This window comes from Papaver somniferum, unplaced genomic scaffold, assembly GCF_003573695.1.
Source record: "Papaver somniferum cultivar HN1 unplaced genomic scaffold, ASM357369v1 unplaced-scaffold_107, whole genome shotgun sequence".
Classification (NCBI taxonomy): domain Eukaryota; kingdom Viridiplantae; phylum Streptophyta; class Magnoliopsida; order Ranunculales; family Papaveraceae; genus Papaver; species Papaver somniferum.
Genome location: NW_020619603.1, coordinates 722,537 through 747,757, shown reverse-complemented (window position 1 = coordinate 747,757; position 25,221 = coordinate 722,537). Strand labels below are relative to the sequence as shown.

Below are 25,221 nucleotides of genomic sequence, written 5' to 3'. Positions count from 1 at the left end.
CTTCCTGATTTACAATTTAGTCCAAATATTTACGGTTTAATCCAAAATGACTCATGATGATGTCAACAATTTTAAATAATATAAAAAAAATTAAAAACAATTTATCTTTCGAACCGTTTGTCCAAAATTCGCAAAGAGTACAAAATTAAAGAGTACAACAAGTTATTCATAAAGCTCTTTCCGAGAGCTACAGAAAGAGTACCCATAAGACTATATAATTCTCATTTTTAAAAATCTTAATTTCCACTTGTATACAAACATGTACTAGTTTATAAAAATCCAGAAAATCTTATGACAAGACAAGGTGCACCAGTTTGTACACCACATACAACTTGTTGTGCGCCACCTCGTGCTGAACTGGTTCCATTACAACTACAGACTAATTGTATTTCAATAAAAGTGACCTGCAGTTTCAAACACGACGAATGCATTATCCAACCAATTCATTAGAATGAAATTTAATGTATTACAAAACCATTATTAACTAGTCCTTCGACCCATAACTCCAAAAAGATTATGAATACGAACACAATCTCTGCTAATATAGTTGAACCAATTGATAATGTAAGGTAAATAGAATAATGTAGAATCAAACCTCAGTAACTCGATAGAATTGTTTGATGATCGAGAACGGTCAAACTGGTCATGTAGCATTGCAATCTCAAGATGATAATCACGTAGCTCTGCGATTTGAGGATGCCAAACTGATGGTGTAGCTCTGCAATCTCCGAATGGCTGGATTGACAATATTTTTGTTACTGTGTCATTCTTCATATTCCCTAAATCAAAACCCAGAAATGAATATATCAGGATCACATCATCTCTAAAGATCTATCAAGGCAAACTTCAGCAAAAATTTACACTCTATTAAATTCATCAAACTTCTCCATAATGCTAGCCAGCCGGGATGGAAACTAAGATAAGAACACTAGAGTTGATGAATTAATGGTCGTCTAACATCAATCATTCTGTTTATAAAGAAGACCTCCACACCTCCACAAACTTAAGCATCAAAAGCATACCACGAAGTACAGTAAAAGTGGCTCAAACATGGCTTGCATCTAACTACTAATCTATGCATACGAACCCAAAAATCCAATTCAAATTACGATGTCATTATCTTGTTCCAGAACGGGCCTCTTCAAAATTCCTTTAGTCATGGTTGTTAAAAACCACTCATTAAATAATCAACAGGTGTACGTTAATGTGCACATTAACGATCAACAAGGTGTACAAACTATGTACACATTTGGAATCAACATGCGTACAATTATGTACACATTAAGTATTCAATATTAAAAGGTCTCTATGGAGAAAACTTAATTAACCCATTATGATTTCAATAAAAACCTGAAGCGAAAAGGCTATGATTAAGACTGTTACAAAAAGTTTAACTGTTTCGAAAACTGGTGTACTAAAAAGTACATTGCCTAGAACTGGTGTAGTAAAATTACACTGCGTACAACTGGTGCACAAATAAGTACACCTCCTACAATCGGGAGAATAAAAGAAACGCACATAAGAATTCTACCAGATTATCTTCACATATTTTACAAGGAAATGAGTAAATGGTTAGAGAGGCTACATGTGAAGAATTTACCTTGCCAATTTTACTATCGTGAGATGCAACTCGTTTTGCTACTTTCGATATTGTTACTTATTGAAAAAAATATAAGAAATCATGACAAGCCAAGATGGAATGAACGAAAACAAAAGACAAATAAAATAGATAAACAAGGGTAACGGAAAAATTGCAGTGAGCATAAAATGGATTTTGCACACCGACCATTCAAAATGGCTTTTATACTACCGGTGACTCTAAGTAGCTTCAAGTACTGAAAAGATATCCTGAATTTTTTTTATTAATGATGCCAAAAAACCTATGCTAATGATGCCGAAAAATCTCCTGAAAAGATATTCATAAAAAAAAAAATTATTATAAACATGGAACAAAAGTCGTAGATATGGAATAAAAGTTAAAAGTGGAAGTGAGTCCATTGTTCAACTTTTCTTCATCTTGTATGAGTCTCTTAGATATGATCCTCATGATCTTCAACCTGAAAAATAAAATATTAGCTGTCAATTAGTTGGTTTGAAGAAAAACATATAAACAAAAAACACTAAATTGCAAAGATATGCCCAACTTCAAAAACAATAACATGTGCACAACTATGTACACCATATTAACAACTATGTATCTAAATATGTACACATTAATAATTCCATCACTAATGTTACTACAATTGCTACATGTAAAATCAAAATATAATGATATAGAAAAATATCTCTAAAAGAACTAAAAAAACAAAACAAGAAAATCAAAAGTTATTAGTGTGTACAACCACGTAAACATTACCAATAAACAGGTGTAAAACTATGTACACACTAAAAATCCACATGTGTACAATTATGTACACATTTAAATCAACATATGTACAATTATACACATATTTGAATTACTTTTGTTCCGCTTGTTGTACGATTTGAACTTTGCAATACTATGATTAACTACTCAGATAGTTTCAAAATTGTACTCCCTCCGTTCCATTTTACTTGATGTTTTAGGGTTTTTTTTATGTTCCAAAATAGATGAGTGTTTGGATATTTTTCCCAAATTCTCACTAATTTACCCTTGCTTTGGAATCATTACCATACCATTAATTTTCATTGAAATCAGTAAATGAGTAATTAATCTAATTTTTAAATCCACTCCATGGAGGATAAGTACTCTATCCCAAGTAAATTACAACGGGATTCGTAATTTACACTAAATATAGAAACTACAAGCTAGGTACTTTAAATTTTTGGAAAGCTATTAATGTGGGTAAATTTGGAAAAAATTTACTCTCTCTGTTACTTCTTAATCCACGTGAAAAACTCTAAAACATCAAGTAAAATGGAACGGAGGGAGTATTTCACAAGTATTTTTCTTTGCAAGTGCTCCATGATTTGGAATCAAGATAACCTAAACTAACCAATGGGAGTCTAATGGAATCATTCTCATAATGCGAGTCTAAACTAACTAATGGGAGTCTAAAAGATCGATCCTACCATTTTTACTATCTTTTTTATTGATCCAATCATCAAGTTGGCTTGGTTAAATACATTTCTCAACACCAGTGAATTAGAAGGAATCAATAAATAGTTTCAATTGACACTCATATGGTATAAAAACATTATACATAGGAAATCCCATTAGAAGAAACCAGTGCTGCATAAAAACCTCATTCATTTTACTCTGTTTCTTCAAGATTGACAATAATAATGACCCTATGAACGGTTCAGTAGCCCAAACCAAAAGATTTAAACCAAAACCAGTTAACTGCGGAGCCGCGACAAAAAATCACATACTCCCTTATGTGATTAAAACACAATAATTCATGTGACCTAGATATCATAAAAATTTAATTCATTTGAAACACGGTTAAATTGTCTAGAACCGACATTGAATCCGTTCCCGCATATATCGTTTTTGAGTCACATATTCCGCTGGTACCACAACTTTCTTCTTCTCATTCTAATGAATACAAAAAAAACTACAAAAAATTAGAACTTAATACTGCACATGCCTTTTAAAAATCTACATAACCAAAGAAAAAATCATCTAAAGATATACTAAACTTTCTCACACAAAATTGAATTAGTTTATATGATAATAACTAACCCTAATTTAAAGAAACTAATAGAAATCCCATAACTAAATTTAGTGATTCAGCTAATCGGTAAAACACAAATACTTACAACAATTGAGAACTGTATGCTTATATAATGGGAAGGTAGCTTTATTAGTAGCTTCCTTGGATTACTTTTGCATGGAATTCTTAAAAGAATTTTGGAATTCCTTCATATTTGATTCAGAAAGAATCCAATTTGTGCATCATCTTTGTTAGACACATCAACTCTTTTTTCCTCACATGATGATGATGATTTGCTCTTCATCGCCTTTGAAACGACTGAATCAATTAGAAAATCCTAGTTTTGATGATCGAAACAACTGGGAGTAATTTTTTCGGCGGATAAGAATGTAGATCGTGGGAAGAGAAAATTGACTGGAAGAAGGAGAGAGACGAGGCATCGATACAGGCAAAGTAGATTATATAGAAGGGTCAATTTAGTCATCAATTGAATTCAGTTTGGAGTGAATCGTCAAGATTTAGACTAACCCGTTCATCATTTGGTAAATAAGGACTAACCAGTACTAGGCCTGGAAGGGTAGGACTAGACTGTCTAAAGCCCAACTACTTTGGGACTAAACTTCAATTTCTAATAATTTTTTTTTGCCAAAACAGGAAAGAGAATTCCAAGCAGCAGTGCTAGAAAAAAACCCTTCTCTCTCTTCTCTTTCCCTCTCTCATAGTTTTGCTTCTAATTTTCCCGTTTTACTCAAATCTGGCACTTCAAGTTATTTTTCCTTTTAGGATATGCACCAGTTGCTTCGAGTCAGATATCAAGAGAATTCGTGGATATTTGATGTCCTTTGCTGTTGCCAGTGCAGTAGCATTTCTTTAATTCCTTATGGTATTGATCCAGCTTTAAAGAGGGATACCTTGGTGGTCATGAAACCCGACCCTGCAAATCCTACGTTTCATTGACCCACATCACAGGTGGAAAAGGCTAGCCTACAAAAGTTATGTAAGCGTTGGTTTTGTTGGTTGTTGTGCATGTAACATAATAGTATTCTCGTGTGCCTTGCTTTAACTAATTCTTGAGCCAAAGATAATGCTGCCATAACGATTTGAGTGATAGGAAATGATTACTTGAAAATTGCGGCAGTTCTTACCAACCTGCAGATACTCCACATTAAGAAGTAAGATGTTACGGTTCTGGATTCCTGCTCAATGTGTAAAGAATTTAGTCCATGTTGCTCAGGTTTGGTGTATTGCTGATTCTGGTTGTGTATAGTTGTGTGTGCAAATGTTGGATGTCACCATTTTCCTTGCATGTAAAAGCTCCATAATAGTGAGGCCGGCCATCATGCTGTAATTTTGAGAGAACATTATGATTTTTTGGATGGCATTCAAATTTCAAAAACATGCGCAGCTCAAAATCAACTCATAAAAGCCCCACAAATTGTACGAGAAATACTCCACACCACAATAACCACATTTGTATATCTACTAGTGAGCAATGTAAACAAAGTGTAACTAACTTTCTATTTATTTGCCTTACTATTTAGTCGTCAAAGTTTTTGGGTTTCACTTCCATCATTCTTATTACTCTCTCCCTCTCCTCCTCTCTGTTTACGCCGCCTCTCTCAAAGCCCACCCCCAACACAAATCATGGCCGGTGATGTCGATGATCATCAGCAAGACACTCAGCATCATGATATCTTCTCTCAAACATAAGTAGTGTGGTAGATAGCTGATCCGTTTTTTTTTTAAACACCGGCGGATAACAGGTAAAATCTTTCCTTGGTTTGGTTGAAGTTTGGATCTGTTGAGTGCTGCTTATATTAAAAGCGTTGCTTGATAGATCGACCACAGAACTATAGTTGTAAATGTATTACGGTCATTTTTTATTACTTTTTGTTTCGGATTTTTGCTGAAATCATATAGATATGTGTATTTCTTTGTAGTTATATTCGATAGATTTTGTTTAGGGAGAATTTGTTGTGATGTTTGGGGGTCATTTTAAGGGTTTTGTTTAGAGGGAAACTTCTTTGTAACTTCATTTGGTTTGATTTTTTATTTTTTATTGGTGGAATATTGCCAGAGATAGAGGAAATCTCAATGCCCTTTGAAACTTATCAGATACAAAATCACAGCGCCAAGTTCTTGGTCGATCTTATTGAGATTTAAAGAGAATTGGTATATCCTCCCCAGAAACATACGACAAAAATGTTTTGGCTAAAATTTTGAAAAACCAAGCACTGCTGTTGGTTGATGCTCAAAAATGTAAGTGACATTCTTTTGTACCTTGTTAATTTTCGATTGATGTTGATGTGTTGATAGATTTTTTAAATGGGTCATAACTTTAGCACATTATAGGTTCATAAATTGATGTTGTTCTGATTTCTGTTTGTATTTCTGGTGTAGGTTGAACTATACCTTTTGATAAGATAATATGGGTGGGATCAACTGAGCTTCCTGGAAACTGAGAATACCAGGATGCTTAAACTAAGGTTATCTGGTTGTTACTACTTTGTGGAAAACTGAGAATGGACTCTAGCTAGTAAACAGAAAACTAGCGTTTTTTGGAAAATGGGTTGCAGCGGCTAAGCACCCTGTAGAAGATGATGAGGCAAAAAAATCGGATTCAAACCTACTACTTCTACTACTTCTATTACAGATGTGATTTCTTGGCTGATGAAGAGCAGGGACTCTGATACAAAAAACTGGGTCATATACCAAAAGAGCCCAATGAAAATTCCACTCCTCTTTGCGAAGTTGAGAAGCTTCAAGCGCATAACCAAATGGAGACAGCACAGCTATCTAGCTACCGCTTATCCTCCAGCTGAGAATGGACATTCACCCTTGTAGAGCATAAAACTAATATTAACAAGCCATTTAGCTATGTTCTGGCACTTCAAGACATTTCGTAACAATATTAAACTTTAATTCCGTGCATGTTAATATAAGTTTTTATGCAATAATTATAATTATCTGTGATTCTGATTGGTTCTTGTCCAATAAGATTTCCTTGTAATTGAACAACTCTCTAACTAGTTCATTTGAGTCACTTGAACTAGTTATGGTGAAGAAAAATATGGTTGATATAAAAGTGATCATATGGCTAACCAATTGGTTGACTATTGTTGAACCAACAAATGTACAAGTTTGGGTACGGTTACACAAACCTATAAACGTGCATTTCATTTGTGTGTAACAAGCTAGTTTTCGATTTAACGGTTGAAAGATATTAGCTTGAATCCAAATCAGGTTTTCATCTAAAGGTGAATATTGAATGCTTTGTTAACAAGCTAATATTGATTGCAAACCCTGATTTGAAAGACTATATAAGGGAGAACTCTAGCAACTGGGAAACCTAATCCCCACACCTTCTGTGTGATACTAGTTGTGCTAAGCTAGAGTCGATTCTCCTTTAACCTTTGGTTTCTTCTTATAAACCAGGTTAACGACTTAAAGATTTCATTGGGATTGTGAAGCCAGACCGATACTACTTTCTTGTAGTTGTGTGATCTGATCTTGCTGTTCCTATCGTACGAGTATAATTGTGATAATTGGATTGAGATTGATATCTCTGATAGGAAAGATATAAAAGTAATCACAAACACTTCGTCTCATCGTTTGTGATTCCACAATATCTTTTTTCGCAGCGTCGATTAAGATTATTGTGAGGTGATTGATAATACTAGGTTGTTCTTCGGGAATATAAGTCCGGTTTATCAATTGGTTCCTGTTCACCTTGATTTATCAAAAGACGGAACAAAACTCGTAGGTAAATTCGTGGGAGACGGATTTATCTATTGCCGTAGAATTTCTGTGTAATATAGATTTGTTTATTAAAGTCTTCGACTTTGCGTCGTAGCAACTCTTAGTTGTGGGTGAGATCAGTTAAGGGAATCAAGTAAGTAGCATCCTGCTGGGATCAGAGACGTAAGAGCATAACTGTACCTTGGATCAGTGTGAGATTGATTGGGGTTCAACTACAGTCCAGACCGAAATTAATTTGGAGTAGGCTAGTGTCTGTAGTGGCTTAATACAGTGTGTGTTCAATCTGAACTAGGTCCCGGGATTTTTCTGCATTTGCGGTTTCCTCGTTAACAAAATTCTGGTGTCTGTGTTATTTCTTTTCCGTATTATATTTTGTTATATAATTGAAATATCACAGGTTGTGCATTGTTCAATCAATTAGAATATCTGACCTTTTGGTTGTTGATTTAAATTGATTGGCACTTGGATATTGGTCTTTGGTACCATCCAAGTTATCTTTCTAGTATTTGATAAAGACTCGCACATTTCTATTTTCTTGAGTATATTTCAAATCGAGAGATTGAGATATATAAACTCTTTGATATACTTTTTATCTAGATTGAGTCTGACCGTCTAGTTGATTCTCTAGAAAGTATATTGGAGTTTGTCCATACAGATTGCTAAGTGAAATATTGGGTGTGGTTGCAGAATCCATGTCAGATCCATCCAATATGATATTTAACATCAAAAACCTCACCTGGATGAGAACATTGGGTATGTATATGGTAATCTTGCAATCTCAATTCCATAATAGGTTGCAGAATCCACTTCGGATCCATCCAATCCTGATATTTGACATCAAAAACCTCACCTGGACGAGAACGTTAGGTATGTATATGGTAATCTTGCAAGCTGAGTTCCATAATAGGTTGCAGAATCCACCTCGGATCCATACAATCTGATATTTGACATCAAAAACCTCACCTGTACGAGAACATTGGGTATGTATATGGTAATCTTGCAAGGTCAGTTCCATAATAGGTTGCAGAATCCACTTCAGATCCATCCAATCTGATATTTGACATCAAAAACCTCACCTGGACGAGAACGTTAGGTATGTATATGGTAATCTTGCAAGCTGAGTTCCATAATAGGTTGCAGAATCCACCTCGGATCCATACAATCTGATATTTGACATCAAAAACCTCACCTGTACGAGAATATTGGGTATGTATATGGTAATCTTGCAAGATCAGTTCCATAATAGGTTGCAGAATCCACTTCAGATCCATCCAATCTGATATTTTGACATCGAAAACCTCACCTGGACGAGAACATTGGGTTTGTATAAGCTAATCTTGCAAGCTTAGTTCCATAATAGGTTGCAGAATCATCCAATCTGATATGTGATATATCAAACCTCACATGGACGAGAACACTGGGTCTCTATATGGTAATTTTGCAAGCTGAGTGTGCCTCGTTTTGCATCCGATTATGTGTTTGACCACAAATTTGACCAACTTGACTACATATATGAGCCACTTGACTACATATTTAACCAACTTGACCGCAAATTTGACCAACTTTACCTCGATCCGGACGCCTTGGACTTAGATATTTTGATAGGAAAAGCAAAACTCTCCTCAACTATTCTACTCTTCTATCTTGTCCGAAAGTTTTGTCTCTCAAATTTCGTTTCCCTCTCACTTTCCCAATCTAATAACTCTTTTTCATATCCATTCCCTCACAAATTTTAAACCCTATCTGATTTCCCTCTCAAATTTCATTTCCCTCCTCTGACTCAATAATTGCAGCTCTCCTCCTGTTTTATTAAAAGAGAGAGACGAAGAACTCAGACCTTTTTCCCATCTTTCACTGTATCTCATTCAATCTCAAGGTGTTTTATTTGTGCCTTTTAGCTCCGAATAAATTTATCAAAATTGTTTATTTTTCTCCTTTAGGGTTTTAATTTGTTTAATAGATCTGTATGAAGATCACTGGTATGTTTTAGATTTGTACTTTGCCCTTTAAAATCAGGTTTTTACTGGTTATAATCTCAATAGATTTTAACAAGATATATACTTTCAATTTTTTTTTGTTGTTGTTGTTTACTGCTTAACATCCATACTGTTTACTGCTTAGCATCCATTTGTAATGTCTTTCAATAGATTTCTGCTTCACATTTAAGGTTTACTGATTTTTAGTGGTTTACATTATCTTTCAATAGTTTGTTCTAATCTATATTTTTTATATGCTGATGTTTACTGCTTTACATTCTTTTTACTCTTGGATGTTGTAATCTCTTTCAATAGATTACAACCCAAATAAAGTTTATTCAACTATAAAATCATTCATCAGATTGCTGCTCTAGATTTGTGGTTGTAATCTATTTCCCTTTTGTTCTGTATGCGGTTTGTTGTTACGGTTCCTATATGGACAGTACTGGTCCTGTAAATCTGTTTAAGCGTTCGAATAAGTCCATTATTCGACAAAATAAACTTTGTCAAACTGAATTTATTTCATCCCTTAGAGAGCCTTGCAGGATTAGTATACACCCACATCGATATGAGTTGTATCATTCGTCTAGGATTCTAGCCATTCCCATGAACACGATGCTGCTGCAGGTTTACAACAATAAATGAACAAGATATTCGTTTTTATGCTAGAATAAACAACTCACCGCAAAGAGTTCTCATAGAGAAAACATATTACTGTATATCTTAATTTTCCGTGAACTCTGTGTACGTGTGTTGTTTATTTTGGCGTAAATCAAGCTCACCTTATTGAGATCGATGCCGCAAACCTGACAAGTAACCTCTTTAATTACAGTTGGTGAGTAAACTCTTAACACATTATAATTTCTTTCATTACTCATCATTATTATGCTCTCTTTCCCTTGATGAAAACTGGTTGATTCTTACTACCCTTCACTTTGTTGTGTAAGTGTGGAAAAATTCATAGTTAACAATTGCGTATCTTGTAATGTATTTTTGTCACCACTTACATAGCCTTGCAGGACCAGTATACACCAAGATAAGAGATGTGGTAGTTTTGAGGTACCTAGAGATGTGCTCGCATAACCGTTATATGAGACACTGTTGATGTGAAGGTGCAGGTTTCCTCTTCTATCTCAGGTTTGTTTACTTACCTATTTTGATCTCTTCAAATATATGTTTTACATGACTCCTGCCAATAGGTGCAACTTACCACCATAGATTTTTCAGAGCGGATACGTATTAGTCGTTAGGTTTGCTATAAATGAAGGAGATCGATGCAGCTAGCCTGAAAACTAATACGTTTTCCTCTCTAATTCCATTGGTGAATAAAATCTTATGATAATTAGCTTCCCTTGTCATTATTTTATCTTGACTGAAATACTCACCTACTACCATTATCTTATTGTTTTCTGAGGACTCATTGATTGGAAGACTTGAAGTTGGAGTTGTGTTAGTGTGGTAGTACCATCTGAAGTGAAGAACAAGATAAGAGATTGTTGCCTGTTCCTGCAAGGCTGTTCAAGAGCTGGAATAAATGAAGTTGCTTCAAATGATTTTATTCCGATCTCTTGAACAAGTTTTTTAGGTGAGGTATACAACAACAAAAGAACAAGATATTCATTTTTATGCCAGAACAAACAACTCACCGCAACGAGGTTTCGCAGAGAAAAAACATATTACTATATATCTTAATTTTCCGTAAACCCGATGTAGGTGAGTTGTTTATTTTGGCACAAATCAAGCTCACCTTATGGAGATCGATGCTTAATACCGGACAAGTAACCCTCCTTAATTCTAGTCGGTGAGTAAACTGTTAACCCATTAGAGTTTCTTGCATTACTTATCATTATTATGGTCTCTTTCACTTGATAAAAATTTGGTTGCAGGTTAGGTATACAACAACAAAAGATAAAGATGTTCATTTGTATGGCAGAAGAAACAACTCACCACATTGAATATTTGTAGAGACTAGAGACATTACTTTTCCGAATACTCGATGCATATGCGTTGTTTCTCTTGGCACAAATAATGGTTACCTTATGGAGATTGATGATGCAACAATCTGACAAGGAACCTACTTAATTCCAGTTCGTGAGTAAACTCTTACCACACTAAAGTTATGTGCATTACTTATCATTATTATGGTCTCCTCTAAATGAAAAGTTTGGTTGATTCATACTACCATTCTCTTTGCTTTTTCAAGATTCATTGATGCAAACACCTGAAGCTGGACAAATGATGAACAAGTGAGACCATGTTGGCCTTGCAAAACTGTACAAGCGAGGGATTAACTTGTAACCAAGATCAAGATTCTTGAATTAAGTTTATCCCTGCCCTTGTATTTGCGTTGCAGGACATTGATAGAGAAATATAATTAGAACTGTTGATGTGCAAGAATACCTGGACATGTAGACAAGTTGGAAGATATAAGACAGTGTTGGTCCTGCGAAGCTGTGGAAGTAGGACAATTGAGAAGTAACACATTCTCGTCTCTGATTCTTATGGTGAGTAAACTCTTACTACAACTTTTCAGACTTTTTCATATGAACCGCGTATGTGAATTGCCAGTTACAACTCTGTCAAATAAATATAAACTTTTCATACTTAGGTTGTCAACGTTCAAATTATTATGATTGAATGGTATTCAACAATGAAAATGTATGAAATCCAGAATGACAATGCACATGTAACTGAACGATTCTTTGCCTCTCCTGCGAACATTGTTTCCAATTTGATTGTCACTAATTTTATTGTTTGCAAAATCATGTAAAACGAAATGCCCAAATTACTGGATGAATCTTTCTCTCCTATGAGACCTGTTTCTAATTTTGGTTTCTGTTTCGTTTATTTGTTTTGTCAGGATACTAGAATTGATGGCCAGAGTTGGTTAAGTATACTATGATGTCAATGGACAACTTCTTTTGGCGGATAACAACTTTTTTCAGCCAAGGTATATATAATGCAGAACAACACTTGCTTATATTTAGAAACTGCTGAAAAACACAATCCTTCTCATTTGATTATAACCATATAGGGAACCATGTATTTTTTAGGCTTGAGCAGTTCTTCCAATGTAAAGATGATACTCGTATATACTTTACATATGTGAATGATTGAGGAGTATGTATTCCAGAATAATTGAATGAATGAATTCCTTATGCTGCTAGAATGAGAATGTATGTATTGTGGAACGAGATTGAATTACAGAATAATTGAACGAATGAATTCCTTGTGCTAGAATGAGAATGTATGTACTACGGAATGAGATTGAATTATGGGTATCAGATTCAGTATTGTAGGTTCAGAAATGAATTGCAATGCAGCTCCAGAAATGGATTGCATTGCATTCCAGGGTCCAATTATGGGAGCTTATTTATAACAGAAAAAAACTTTTTGTTTTTTTTTGAAAACTATTTTTTTACCAACGTCGAATCAACGTTATAAAATCTGTTAGTAATTTAGCACACCTGGCAAATTCATTACAATCAATCGTCAACGTCTAAAGCCGTTAGTCTATATGTTACAAGCGATAGACACGTGGCAGACTGTAAACGTTACAGTCAGCTGTTACGAATCGAATCGTTACAGCAAGTTGTTATATCCAAAATGTTACAATGAAACATCAACGTTGGAAGTCGTTACTTTAAACGTTAAAAACAATTGACACGTGCCGTACAACAGCCGTTACACTGAGCTGTCACGGTTTTAAATCTTTACAATAACTGTTAAATCCAATCTGTTACAATCAACTAAGCAACGATTAAAATCGTTGCTGTAGCTGTTACAAGGAACGACAGATGGCAATAAGTCAACCGTTACGCACAAAGTCGCCGTTACAGTATTTGTTACAGAACTGTTATAGTCTAATCATTACGATCTGTACAATAACGGCTGTCCGTTACAACAAAATGACATCAGATAAATCTTGTGCTGACTAGATAACTGTTGGTGTATTTATTCCAACGAATGAAACCGTTATTTTATTATAACAAAATGAACCATTGATAAAATATTGTAACACTAACAGTAACGGCACTTTTCCAACATTTTTTTGACGTTACAATATATAGATACTAACGTTTTTTCAATACTACAAAATCCCCGATTTCATGTAATGAGTCTTCTAAGTGTGAACTTGATAGTCAAAGACAACAAAATAAATCTTCGGATACAACCAGAGTATGTTTGTGTCAGACAAATACTTCAATGTTAAGAATATCTAGTGAGGCATAAAAAGTCCTATAGAGTCGGTTGTAAGGCCTATAATTAGGCAAGCCTGGTTCATATATAAACTTGAGGGAAATCATCTAATAAAAAAGAGTTTCAGTGAGCTTAAGGTTTGCTCCAAATACTAATTTACCAGGAGCTCTATATGAGCAATCCTAATCACTATGCTCATATATCTCAAGTATCGTCAAAATATCAAAAAATTAACATGATTGAAAATAATCTTTAACAACCGAGAATTCGATGGTGATTTTTAATTTTTCTAAAAATCCATCAAATCTACCTAACTATTTTGATTTTGTATCAAATTTCTTAACATGGAAATTAATTAAAACCCAATTAACTAATTTTATTTACCCATACCTTCAGAACGCCATCAATTTATAGAATTTAAAATCTGGAAAAAAACACGCGGGTCGAACACGGTTTAATCGTGGGTGTAGAAGATGAAGTAACGGTTCGGGTAAACCCGTACCTGATCCTTTAGCCCAGAATAAATTTCCACCCCGCCCAACGTTTCAGTCCACTTTCTTGAGCTCGATGACCGAGTCACACCCTTCTCTCTTCTTAAATCATACTGAACTCTCAAATCTCCATCAACTACGGCTAATCAAGTATGTACCATGAGTCCATGAGTGTGATGACGAATCATTGATGATGTTCAGGGAAAATAAACATGAGTTACGAACTGAATATGAAAAGATTAGCTTGGTGCTTCAGGGAATCAAACAAATGGACGTGCAACGATGTCAACATGTGTTAGGCGGGGTTTCCAACACGGTCTTGCTCACCCGTTGCCCGTATTGAAAATGCTTGTTTACTACACAATTGCACATAAATTTTTTTTTTTTGAAGCATCAAGTGCACGTTTAAATGAAAAAAAAAAAAACTCCCTCGCATGGTGCATTGGGGTCGGCCCCACTGCTGCTGCAACAGTTATCTAGTTAATTTTTCAGTTCTTTATTGACCAACTTTAAGATGTCTTCTACATGGTGACTAAACTGATTTTGTCCGTCACACTTTCATGGTCCTCTTTTTCGTATCAATTTTTTTTTTCCGTTGATTTGATCAAAATTTCATTCTGCCATTCCCATTCTCGTTCAGGTTGGGCCTAAAATCCGCATGTAGATAGATGAGAGATTTGGTTGTCGAGGTAGTCAAGTAGACACCCAACATCCGCATGTTATGTCTATCAAGCTTGGATTTTCCTTACGAGATATGTATAGGTAGTAGACAACATGAATGCGATGTTCATTAAACCGGACGACGAATAGGCCATCTTCTCAATTATTGCTATGACGAGATATGTATAGGAGGTAATTGGTCGTAGGAGATTTTCCTGGATCATTTAGTCGGAGGTCACGTGATTTCAAATAACTTCATAATGGCCGACCTCATTCACATCAATAATTCAATATTTGCATCTGGGATCAGTATTGGTGTGGATTTTTTCCATTTTCAAGGAACATAAGAAATATATTCAAAAAAGATTATATGGGAATATGAGGTACATAAGATGGGGTACCTCATTTCCATTAGTCGACGCCAAGTTCGGCCGGAAAGAACACCTTAAACCGTGTTGGGTCGTATGGGTTGGTTGTTGGACTGGCCGGTTTGGCCGGTTTCTTGACATGTAGAAAGCTTTTTACTAAAATTACCGAGTCACTGTTAAATCGGACCGGAAAAGCAATTGGTTCACAGTTTTTCCAATCCGACCTGCTGGTTCGGGCGGTTTTTCAGAACATTGGTTAGGATTGATCTAATATGTAGAAATTATGCAGATACATACTATGGAGTTGATGCATCTGTACAAGGGAAATAGACCCGGAACAGACGAGAGTTATAGCAATGTATGAAGCAATACGATGGGAAAGAGAATTGGGATTACGGAGGATTCACTTAGATGGAGACTGTAAAAATGTAGTTTTAGCATTAAGTGGAAACAGAGGATAGCTGAAGTGGATTCACAACAACATCATAGAATATAATATTTATTTGTTGAACGGAAATGTTGTGTTTTACCGAGAGAGACTAATAATACGGCTCGTTCAATAGCCAAATATGTTGTTTAAGTACAGACTGAAATACTACCTGCCACGGTAGCTTAAGGATTATATACAGGCACACATATCTATTTCTTAATCAATTTTTGCTTTCTGATTAAAAGGAAAAATGCACATCAGACACGATTTTTTTCACTCAAAAATTAAATGACAACACCATTTATCACATGAGAATAAAAGTGAAAATTGGATTTTCCCCTTTTAGTAAAAGTGAAAGTTGGATTTTTCACTTTTAATAAAAGTGAATATTTCATATTTCATCAATAGAAATTTGTGAAAAATGGACTTTTCACAACCATTATTGGCAAACACAAAAACCATATAACATTATGCCCAAAATCATAGAAATCATGTGAAAAATGCAAGATCAATAATTACTTCAAACTATTAGTGGACCAAAAAATATATATATATTTATTAACAGATTTCCTAAACTTATTGTGGAGATCGGTAAGATGCTACTAATTAATAAAAAAGTTTAATTGATATAAAATGTTTATATTGCAGAGATTTATCAACAACAATAGTCTAATACTGGAGTTTACTATGGTTACATAAAGAAGACAAAGAGTGATTGAAGAATAAAAGAGGAAGATAACAACGGGAATGATGGAGAGATTTTTGTTTATCTTTTCATAAATAACAACTAAGAGTGATGTTTTTTTTAACATCTAAATTCAGGATAACAACTAAACCATAAACAGATATATATCATCTTTTTGATGGGTTTACGAAAGAGAGAGGGTTCAAACTGTGACTCTTTAGACATTTCTACATTTTATTTCCCATCCTGATGTAAAGCCTAATTACGTCTACTAATGGCAACATCATTTATTCATAAGTCGCATTTTCCCACTTTGCATTTTTGATGGAAAAGAGGAAGTATATTCACAAATGTCATAATAATGAGATTACAAGGTGGATGAACAGCTTCGAACATCTTCGAACAGCTTATCAAGCCCGCATGCATACGCACAAAATGAAACTACATTTTACAGGATAAAGTCCGAAATGCACATTAGAGGTGACAATAGGAATCAGCTCCAAGTAAAGGCAAAATGTATAGCTTGAATTCAGTTTTTATAGATGGTTGTAAAAAAAATTATTTATTTTTTGTTGTAGTGGGTGTATGATGAGGTAAAACTCAGTTTCCGGTGCATCTTCCGATGCGTAAAATTTTTTGATTGTGTGCTTTGAAGCGTGAGATGAGTGTATTTCACCTATCTAGCTAATGATTTCTACAGTCAGAAGGGTGATGGCGTACCAGCGCTCTTGAAGGCCAGTAACTGCTAGGATGTCACGAGTGTGGCCGGGTTGGTGAGATGTCTCTATCTGACCAGAGCATTCACAACGTGATATGTGTGTCCGCAGCATGTTTTGCTAGAAAATATCAGTACGGACACTTGGGGGCCAACAGAAGATATTGAATTACCAGGCTGGGTTTTTATTGGATGTCAATCATTCAACAAGGCGCATATGCATCCTCTCGCTCTCCTATACATATATATATATCCCTATCTCTAGCTCTCTCTAACCACATCATTCCTTGATGCTGAGCTAAATAATATATACTAATACATTGAGCTGAAGAAGAGTATTCATCCAAAAATGGGTATTATGATCAAAGACTTGATTGAATCAACTGATCTCATTTCTGTTCCTTCCAAACATGCACTCTCTGTAAAAGCCGAGGATCTCCCTATGTTAGCTGAAGAAGTAGAACATGTTACTTTACCCGTCATTGATTTCTCGCTCCTTACTTCCGGTTCGGCTGATCAACGGTATAAAATCATCGAAGACCTTCGAAATGCATGTGTGCATTGGGGATTCTTCATGGTAATAACTCATTTACGAATATTATTGGCATTACTGTATACGGAGTATTTATTTTCGGGAGTATTTCTTTGCATGAGTTACACGTTTAAAAATGATTATCTCTAATTGATCAGTTCGTTCGTGTAAAAATTATAGGTGGTTAATCATGGAGTTCCCAAGAGTTTGAAAGATGCCTTGATCAACTCCTGTATGAATTTCTTCGACTTAAGTCCGGAACAAAAGTCGGTTTATGAGGTGCAGAACGCTGTAGACCCATGCATTTTGGACCCAATAATTTGTGGAACCAATTTTAACCTTGACACTGAGAGTGTCTCTTTTTGGAGGGATTATCTTAGAGTTTTAGTGCATCCAGTGTTCCATTCACCTCCTAAACCAGAGGGCTTGAGGTAAACCTCTAACTCTTCAAATGCATATCCATAATCAAAACTGATATTCTTAAGGTCGTTGGACCAGGTCTGTAAATGCACCTGGCTAAAATTGACTATGTGTACGTAATTATGCAGCGAGGTTTTAAGTGAGTACAGCAAAAAATCAAGAGCCATATCGAAAGAATTGCTTAAAGCAATAATGGAGGGGCTGGGATTAGATGAAAATGACGTTGAAAAATCACTAGAACTAATATCTGGAGTTCAAAAGTTTTCTGCGAATCTCTACCCTCGTTGCCCAGTTCCAGAACACGCAATCGGTTTGCCCCAACATGCGGATCACGGCCTATTAACTCCTACTCATGCAGAATGATGTAGGTGGATTACAAATCAAGAACAATGAGAAATGGGTTGCTGTGAACACAATTCCGAACTCTATCATGGTTAACATCGGTGATCATATGGAGGTACACTACTATGAAATATTTTCTTACTCAATCATGATATTGCTTTGTACTTACTCATGGGTACAAACTTTTTCATATTCATCTTATTTTGGTTTGTAGATACTGAGCAACGGGAAGTATAAAAGCGTGGTTCATCGAGCTGTAGTGAACAACAAGGAAACGAGGATATCCTTGGTTATGACAAATGGACCACCAATGAGAACTTCACTATCTTAAGAAAGGGGTATTATCAACAAGACAACCACAGCCTCTTTGAAAAACATCTCTTGTACGTGGATGGTGGAGTGTTTTAGTTACTTATTTACTTGTGTTGTGTGGTTTGCGAAGCTAAGTATGATTAGCAATATGGCTTGAGTAATTATTTGGTGTTGTTTGTTTAATAAGTTTGATTGCATGCTTTGTCCATCGAACAGATATAAGTTCATGCTTAGTTTGATTAGGTACTTTGTCAATCGAGCAAAATACAAATGCGTGCTTTGTAATGTGTGGTTGTTATTATGTAATCTATCAACTATGAGTGATATAAACGTGTTCTTCTTTTCTTTTATTTCGTCCCCACCATTTCGTGTCTTGTGTATAAAATTATTCACCATTAAGGAAGATGGTGAGCTTTTCAGGCTGTGGATTTTGAGCAGGTGGGGTTCCTGTCGGAAGTGGCGCCTAAGTTAAGGTTTCAAGAGACCGGAAAAATGTCTTCCTCTTTTGGGGATAGGGTTTCTATTATTTGGGCTTAGGGTGAGCATGGGCCGGTATGGAACGCTTTCACCTCATCCGCGTCAAAATTCAATATACTACGGATTTCAAATTTGGCATCCGCATTCAATCCAACATCCAACGAATTTGCATCTAATGGATGCACGGATGAACGGATTGGGTACGGATAATCCAATGGATTTGCGTTGTTTAAAATCAATAATGAAAAAATAAAGCCTATATTGATGACTTCTTATAGAATCTACACATTTTATATATGTATAGAAGTGTCATGGACAACACTCCAAGCAAACACCTAAAAATTCTAAAACTATCCATATATTTTCTAGAAATTATATAAATGCCATTGATCTAACGAGTATGGATGTCCAACGGATTTTCAAGATTGCATCCGGGTCCAATCCGTTGGATTTCAAAAATCTCATCCGCATCCAACCCATTAGCGAACGATCCGGACATTCATCCGCACAAAAACGGTTGGTCTCAGTTAAATTCGCGGATTACGGATAAAATGCTCCCCCTATTTGCGCTAGTTGTTTGAGGGATGGGGTTTCATTATTGGGCTCTCACGAATATATGTGAGTGCATTTCTTGGGCCTATACTCATTACGAGAGGAATTTATTGGGAGTCTGTACTTTGTATTCTATACTTTGTACTTACTGTTTCTATTAATAAAAGAGGTTACTATTTACTCCTAATACGTCACATTAATTTGCCATGCGATTTGCTCCTCAATCCAAAATATCTCCTAATATGTTGTGTGACTCAAAACCTGGCCAGGCCAGGAATCCCAAATTGCAATGCGAAGAAATCGGTCTCTAGCTAGTCTAATACGTACAAAATATGCCTGGTGAGTGGTCGCCCAAAATCTACCCACTCCAATAGCAGGAGAAAATACTCCAGTTTTGCTGATCTCCAAACGGTGTAGCCAGGGTGTAATTAACTTTTGTCTAGTCACACCTCTTCTCACTTTCTTCATCTCTGTTTGACGCGCCTATCTCAAAAACCAGCACGGATCTGGATTGATTATGGCTCCTGAAGTTTTTAATCAATCATCCACAAATAGAACAAGACACTGAGAATAATGATCTCTCCTCTCAACATAACTAGTATGTTTCTGTGAGGCGGTCCATGAAACAACTAGAAAAGCAGCAAAGAATCCAGGCCAATGTAGCAACCATCAGTGCACGGGTAAAATCTTAGCTTCATTCAGTTAATGTTATTTTAGATCTTCCGAATGCTGCTATTTTTCAACATTTTTTTGTTAGTATTTTTCTTTTTTGTTTTTTTTTCTCCCAGCATCATTCTAGAGGGTACTCTTTCTAAGCAAGAGTAAATACATGTGACAAAAAGTGAGAAAAAAGAATCTCAAAACAGAGCTTCACAAACTATCTGCTATAAAAACAACGCTATCATGACGACAAATGGGATGGTTTGATTTAAGACTTGTTTGGACAAATTACACTTAGTCTTTCTTCAGCACGTCTTCGCCTTTCTTGAGTGCAGCTTTCACACGTCATTTCTGCATTTCAAGATTCGATAGTTGCCTGCACAAACTAGATTTATGTCAGACATTGCCGAATAAAAAGTAAGAAAGTATGATACATTATCGGTAAATATGTGATAAGTGAAAAACTATGACGGGTTGAAGTATGATGAATGCGTTCACCTATTGCATACTGTTAGAGGCAGTGACTAAATACAACCCATATTAAGACTAATTATATCCCCCATTTTAAATTCTAAATATTGTAAACCTAAATTAAGGTAGGTAATCAAAAACCTCCTCAATCATGAAGTAGTTATCATTTTATCTGTTTAGAATGTTTTTTAGTTTTAATCTAAATTGTCGTTGTTCCAAACAGTGAAAACGGGCTATGTTCATGAATCATTATCTCTCTTCTTCTGTGATGGATATATGGCTCATGGTTCCTTTACGTGGAAAAGCAAAATTACCTAATTAAGAGGAGCAGGGGAGGAAGCACGTACAGGCTCCCCCTGGCCCGGGCCACCCCTAAGAAAGAAATTTTTTTCTATGAAGTAGTAAAAGTTGGCCCATTTCAGTTCAAGCCCAGGTTTACATTTGGTCGAGCCAGGGAAACAATCCGCTTAAACCAAAATGTACGAGGAAAAGAAAAAGAAAAATTATTTTGTTCGTCAAGCAGGGCTGCGGGAGAAGGGAAAAGAGGGGAAAGAAAAAAAAAACCTAGGTAAGGTGATTGCTTTGATTTGGTGCGATCTTGAGGATGAAATTCTTTCAATTACTTCTTACTTTCATGAAAAAGACACTGGGTTTTCTACTTTTCTTAATTTTAGGTCAATTTTATTAGGGTTTGTTCAATTGAAAATTTGATTGTTAATTATTTGATGTTGTAAGTGAATATGTGATTATCAAATTAGGCTAGTTAGTTGACAGGATTCATGGTAGATGTTCAGTTCTGATTGATTCAATTGTGATTGATAATACAACAGTTAATTTGTTCCTAATTAGTGCTGAGTTTTCTTTTTAAGACTTGTGGATTACTAGTTACTACTACTGCCAATTATAGACTTATAGTTCATTTCTCGTGGAGCTTATTTGTGTTTGTAATATTTGCTCATCCGAAGAACTCAATTACAAGAAATCAGAACTGAAGCTCAAGGAATGGAAGTTACTCCATTAGAACGTGATCCGGGACTACGTATTCCAATAATGCAACATGATGTTAACAAGCGTGATGAAGTTTGAAGAGCATATTTGAAGTTAGGACTTTATCAACCTAAATTAGATTATCCACTCTCTAAATTCGGAAAGAAAAACTGTAGGTTCAATTATACTTGGTTTGCGACATATCCTTGGTTGGAGTACTCACCTTCTAAAGATAGTGCATATTGTTTTCATTGTTTCCTCTTCGAAACAGATCCACCAAAGAAGCCAGCATTCACTAGTGAAGGTCTCAGAAGATGTTGCTCAGTTAATAGTGGATCAGATTGTCTATTCCAAACTCACTCGGGAAACGTTGATTCTGGACACTCCACTGCCAAAGGGAATTCAGATGATCTAAAGAATTCAACTCAAAGAATCCGTCTCTTAATGGAAAGAAAAAGAAAAGAAGATGTGAAGAGAAATAGGTTGCGTGTCAAGGCAACAATTGAATGTTTAATGTGGCTTGCTTTCCAACAATGTGCATTCAGAGGTTATGATGAGTCAAAAAGTCCAAGGAATCGCGGGAATTTTATTGAGTTGTTAAAGTTTTCAGCAACACTTAATGAAAATGTGAATTCAGTTGTTTTGGAAAACACTCCTGGAAATGCCAAATATACGTCACCGAGTGTTCAAAAAGAGATTTTGAGCATTATATCTAACAGAGTTGGAAGTAAGATTCGCGAGGAAATTGGAAATGCTAAATATTGTATACTTGTTGATGAATCCAGAGACGCTTCCAAGAAAGAGCAAATGGTGATTGTTTTAAGGTATGTAGATATGTATGGTTGTGTTCAAGAAAGGTTTTTTGATATTCAACGTGTTGATGATACATGCGCATTAACTTTGAAAAAAGGAATAACAACAATCCTTAATTATTATGGTCTTCAAAAGAAAAATATGCGAGGGCAGGGGTATGACGGCGCTAGTAATACGCGAGGTCATTGGAATGGGTTACAAGCTTTGTTTCTCAAAGAATGCAAATATGCTTATTATGTTCATTGCTTTGCACATCACTTTCAATTAGCTCTTGTGAAGACATATGAAGCGATGGGTCCTATTTGGAAATTCTATTCAATGTTAACATCAGTAGTTAATCTCGTTACAGCTTCTTCTCATCGTTTTGGTGACTTTCAATCTGCCCAAGAAGAAGAGATTGAAAAAGGGTTAGCTAATGGTGAACTTGAGACAGGAAAAGGGGCAAACCAAATAGGTACTTTGCGTCGTGCTACAGATACTCGTTGGAGTTCTCATTATGGTTCTGTATGCAGCCTGATTGATAAGTTTGAAGCAACTTGTACAACAATAGATCATATTGGAGCAAGCGATCCGACGTGACTGCTAAAGTTGGTGAAGCTCAAAGTATTTCTGAATAAATGAGATCATTCAGGTTTGTCTTTGTCTTGCATTTGATGTATAAAATTATGGGAATTACTGAAATATTATGTCAAAGCCTACAAAAGAACACTAGACTTTGTTAATGCTATATCTTCAGTCTCAACCACAAAAGCTCTACTTCGAGAATTGAGAGAAGAAGAGAAGAAGGTTAGGAAGATTTTATTACAACTGTGGTTAAATTTTGTGGTAAGATGTTCATACACCTAATATGGAGGCTCGCTATATGGAGGGTATGGGTCGTTCTTGTCAGCAGCGTGATAATATCACAGTAGACCATCATTTTCGTGTTGATATATTTAATGCTACAATTGATTGTCAGTTGTTAGAGTTGGATCGTAGGTTTCCAGAAGACACAATAGAGTTACTAATTCTGAGCTCGTGTTTGGATCCTAGAGATTCTTTTAAGTCATTCAATGTGGATAGTCTTTGTGATCTTGCTAAGAAATTGTACCCTCTAGATTTCAGTCCGCAAGAGGTACATATTTTGAGAAATGAGTTACAACATTATGGCCATGATGTAGTTAGAGATTTGAATTTTCAGAACTTATCAAGTGTTTCTGAGTTGTGTCGGAAGCTAGTAGCTACCAAGAAGGCAGAAACTTACCCAATTATTGATAGGTTGATTCGTATTGTATTGACTCTTCCAGTTTATACTGCAAGTGCAGAAAGATATTTTTCAACAATGAAATTGGTTAAAACAGCTGCTCGCAACAAGATGGAAGGAGATTTTCTTAGGGATTGCATGATGATCTACATCGAACGAGAAATTGCAGGAGCTATTGATATTGATTCGATCATAGATGAATTTGACGACATGTACGATCGCAAGGTACCACTTAGGTACTAGGCTTCGGTTGGCGATAGTCATTTTTTGGCAGAACACTCTTATATGTATATTTTGGGTAATATGGGTTTCCGACAGTATTTGGTAAAACACTTTTACGTGTATATTTTGGAGAACTTAATATATATATATATGCATATATGAAACCCTTTTTTTGGATTCATGGTGTTCAATGGGCTCGTGGTATTTGTATGTGGTATGTCGTTAGCTTTTCTTCTAGTTTTTATTGTTATTTAGGGTAAATTGGTTACCAGTACTACAAAATTGATTGTAATACTCTTGGAAAAACCATGACAGGTAATAAGCAATGTTATTTTTCTCTGTCTTTATTGTCCTTCTAACTTATTTTTAGGTTTTGCAAATTGTTTGAACGTCGTTGTTGGTTGTTTTTGTTTACAGATATGGGATATGCTCGCAAGCCTATAACAATTTTCAACATTTGAATGGTTTGGATTGTTTACTGGAAGTTCAGAAACTCTTCAATTGTCATCGAATAGGTAATCTTCGTTTAATTTTTGCATCGCAATTTTTTTTTCTTTTTACGAGTGTGCATAAATTTTTTCAAGCCACCCCCAGTCTTCAATCCTGGTTCCGCCTCTGAAGAGGAGATTATGTTATTGATGGATCGTTCCATTAATAAACTATTCACTGCTTTGATTCGTACTTGGATCTAAAGCCAACTCATACGAGTAGTGCCATGAATCACTACTACCAAAATCAGTGATGAATCTCGGCCATTATTGTATTAGATTATTAATAAATTGCACTGTGCAGTAAAGATAATTGAGGAGCGGCAATGTAACCATGTGATCTTCACAAACAGAGTGAAAAGAAAAAAATTAGTTCACAAAGAAGACGGTAGTTTCACTTACACACGTTAGATAGGTTCACAATTATTGAGACTTTCAAGATAGGGTTGCATTTAGTCACTGGTCTATTAGATATTCATACAAAACAAAAAACCAACAACGTGTTAGTCCTCAAGGGAGTTGAGGGAGTTGGGTGTAGTTGTGTTTTTTCCCGTTAGTCGTGGGAGAGTTTGGAAGAGTCTCTCAAAATCCCCGTTAGTCGTGGGAGAGTTTGGAAGAGTCTCCCAAACTCTCTAAAAAACCCCGTTAGTCGTGGGAGTGTTTGAAAGAAACTCTTAAACTCCCTGTTAGTGGTAAAAATTAGAATGATAAGGAGTTTGTTTTTTTTGGGAGTTCTGGGGAGTTTTAGGGAGTTTATAGTGTATTTTTGCCTCACTCCAAATC

General features: G+C 35.5%; 1 protein-coding gene, 1 long non-coding RNA gene and 1 pseudogene across 3 annotated transcripts; all 3 read left to right on the top strand.

Annotated features, from left to right (window-relative positions):
• The first annotated feature begins 5,222 nt into the window (after nucleotides 1-5,222).
• Nucleotides 5,223-6,697, top strand: LOC113327630. Of its 2 annotated transcripts, XR_003349088.1 has the most exons (3): nucleotides 5,223-5,398; nucleotides 5,713-5,894; nucleotides 6,036-6,697. It is a non-coding gene; the product is annotated as an uncharacterized LOC113327630 (long non-coding RNA). The 2 variants fall into 2 exon arrangements; XR_003349087.1 differs by having other exon boundaries at nucleotides 5,223-5,894; nucleotides 6,036-6,194.
• A 10,474-nt stretch (nucleotides 6,698-17,171) lies between these two features.
• On the top strand, nucleotides 17,172-18,874 carry LOC113328306 (annotated as a pseudogene).
• Nucleotides 18,875-21,198: 2,324 nt separating this feature from the next.
• On the top strand, nucleotides 21,199-23,064 carry LOC113328307 (zinc finger MYM-type protein 1-like). The gene is made up of 3 exons (XM_026575422.1): nucleotides 21,199-21,253; nucleotides 21,651-21,844; nucleotides 21,944-23,064. The coding sequence occupies exon 3, from the start codon at nucleotides 22,117-22,119 to the stop codon at nucleotides 23,062-23,064; it is 948 nt and encodes a 315-aa protein (XP_026431207.1). The 5' UTR covers nucleotides 21,199-21,253; nucleotides 21,651-21,844; nucleotides 21,944-22,116.
• The last annotated feature ends 2,157 nt before the right edge of the window (nucleotides 23,065-25,221 follow it).

What these genes read in the sequence shown, in the direction of transcription:
- LOC113328307 (XM_026575422.1), top strand. Translation starts at nt 22,117, where the DNA reads ATGGAAAGAAAAAGAAAAGAAGATGTGAAGAGAAATAGGTTGCGTGTC.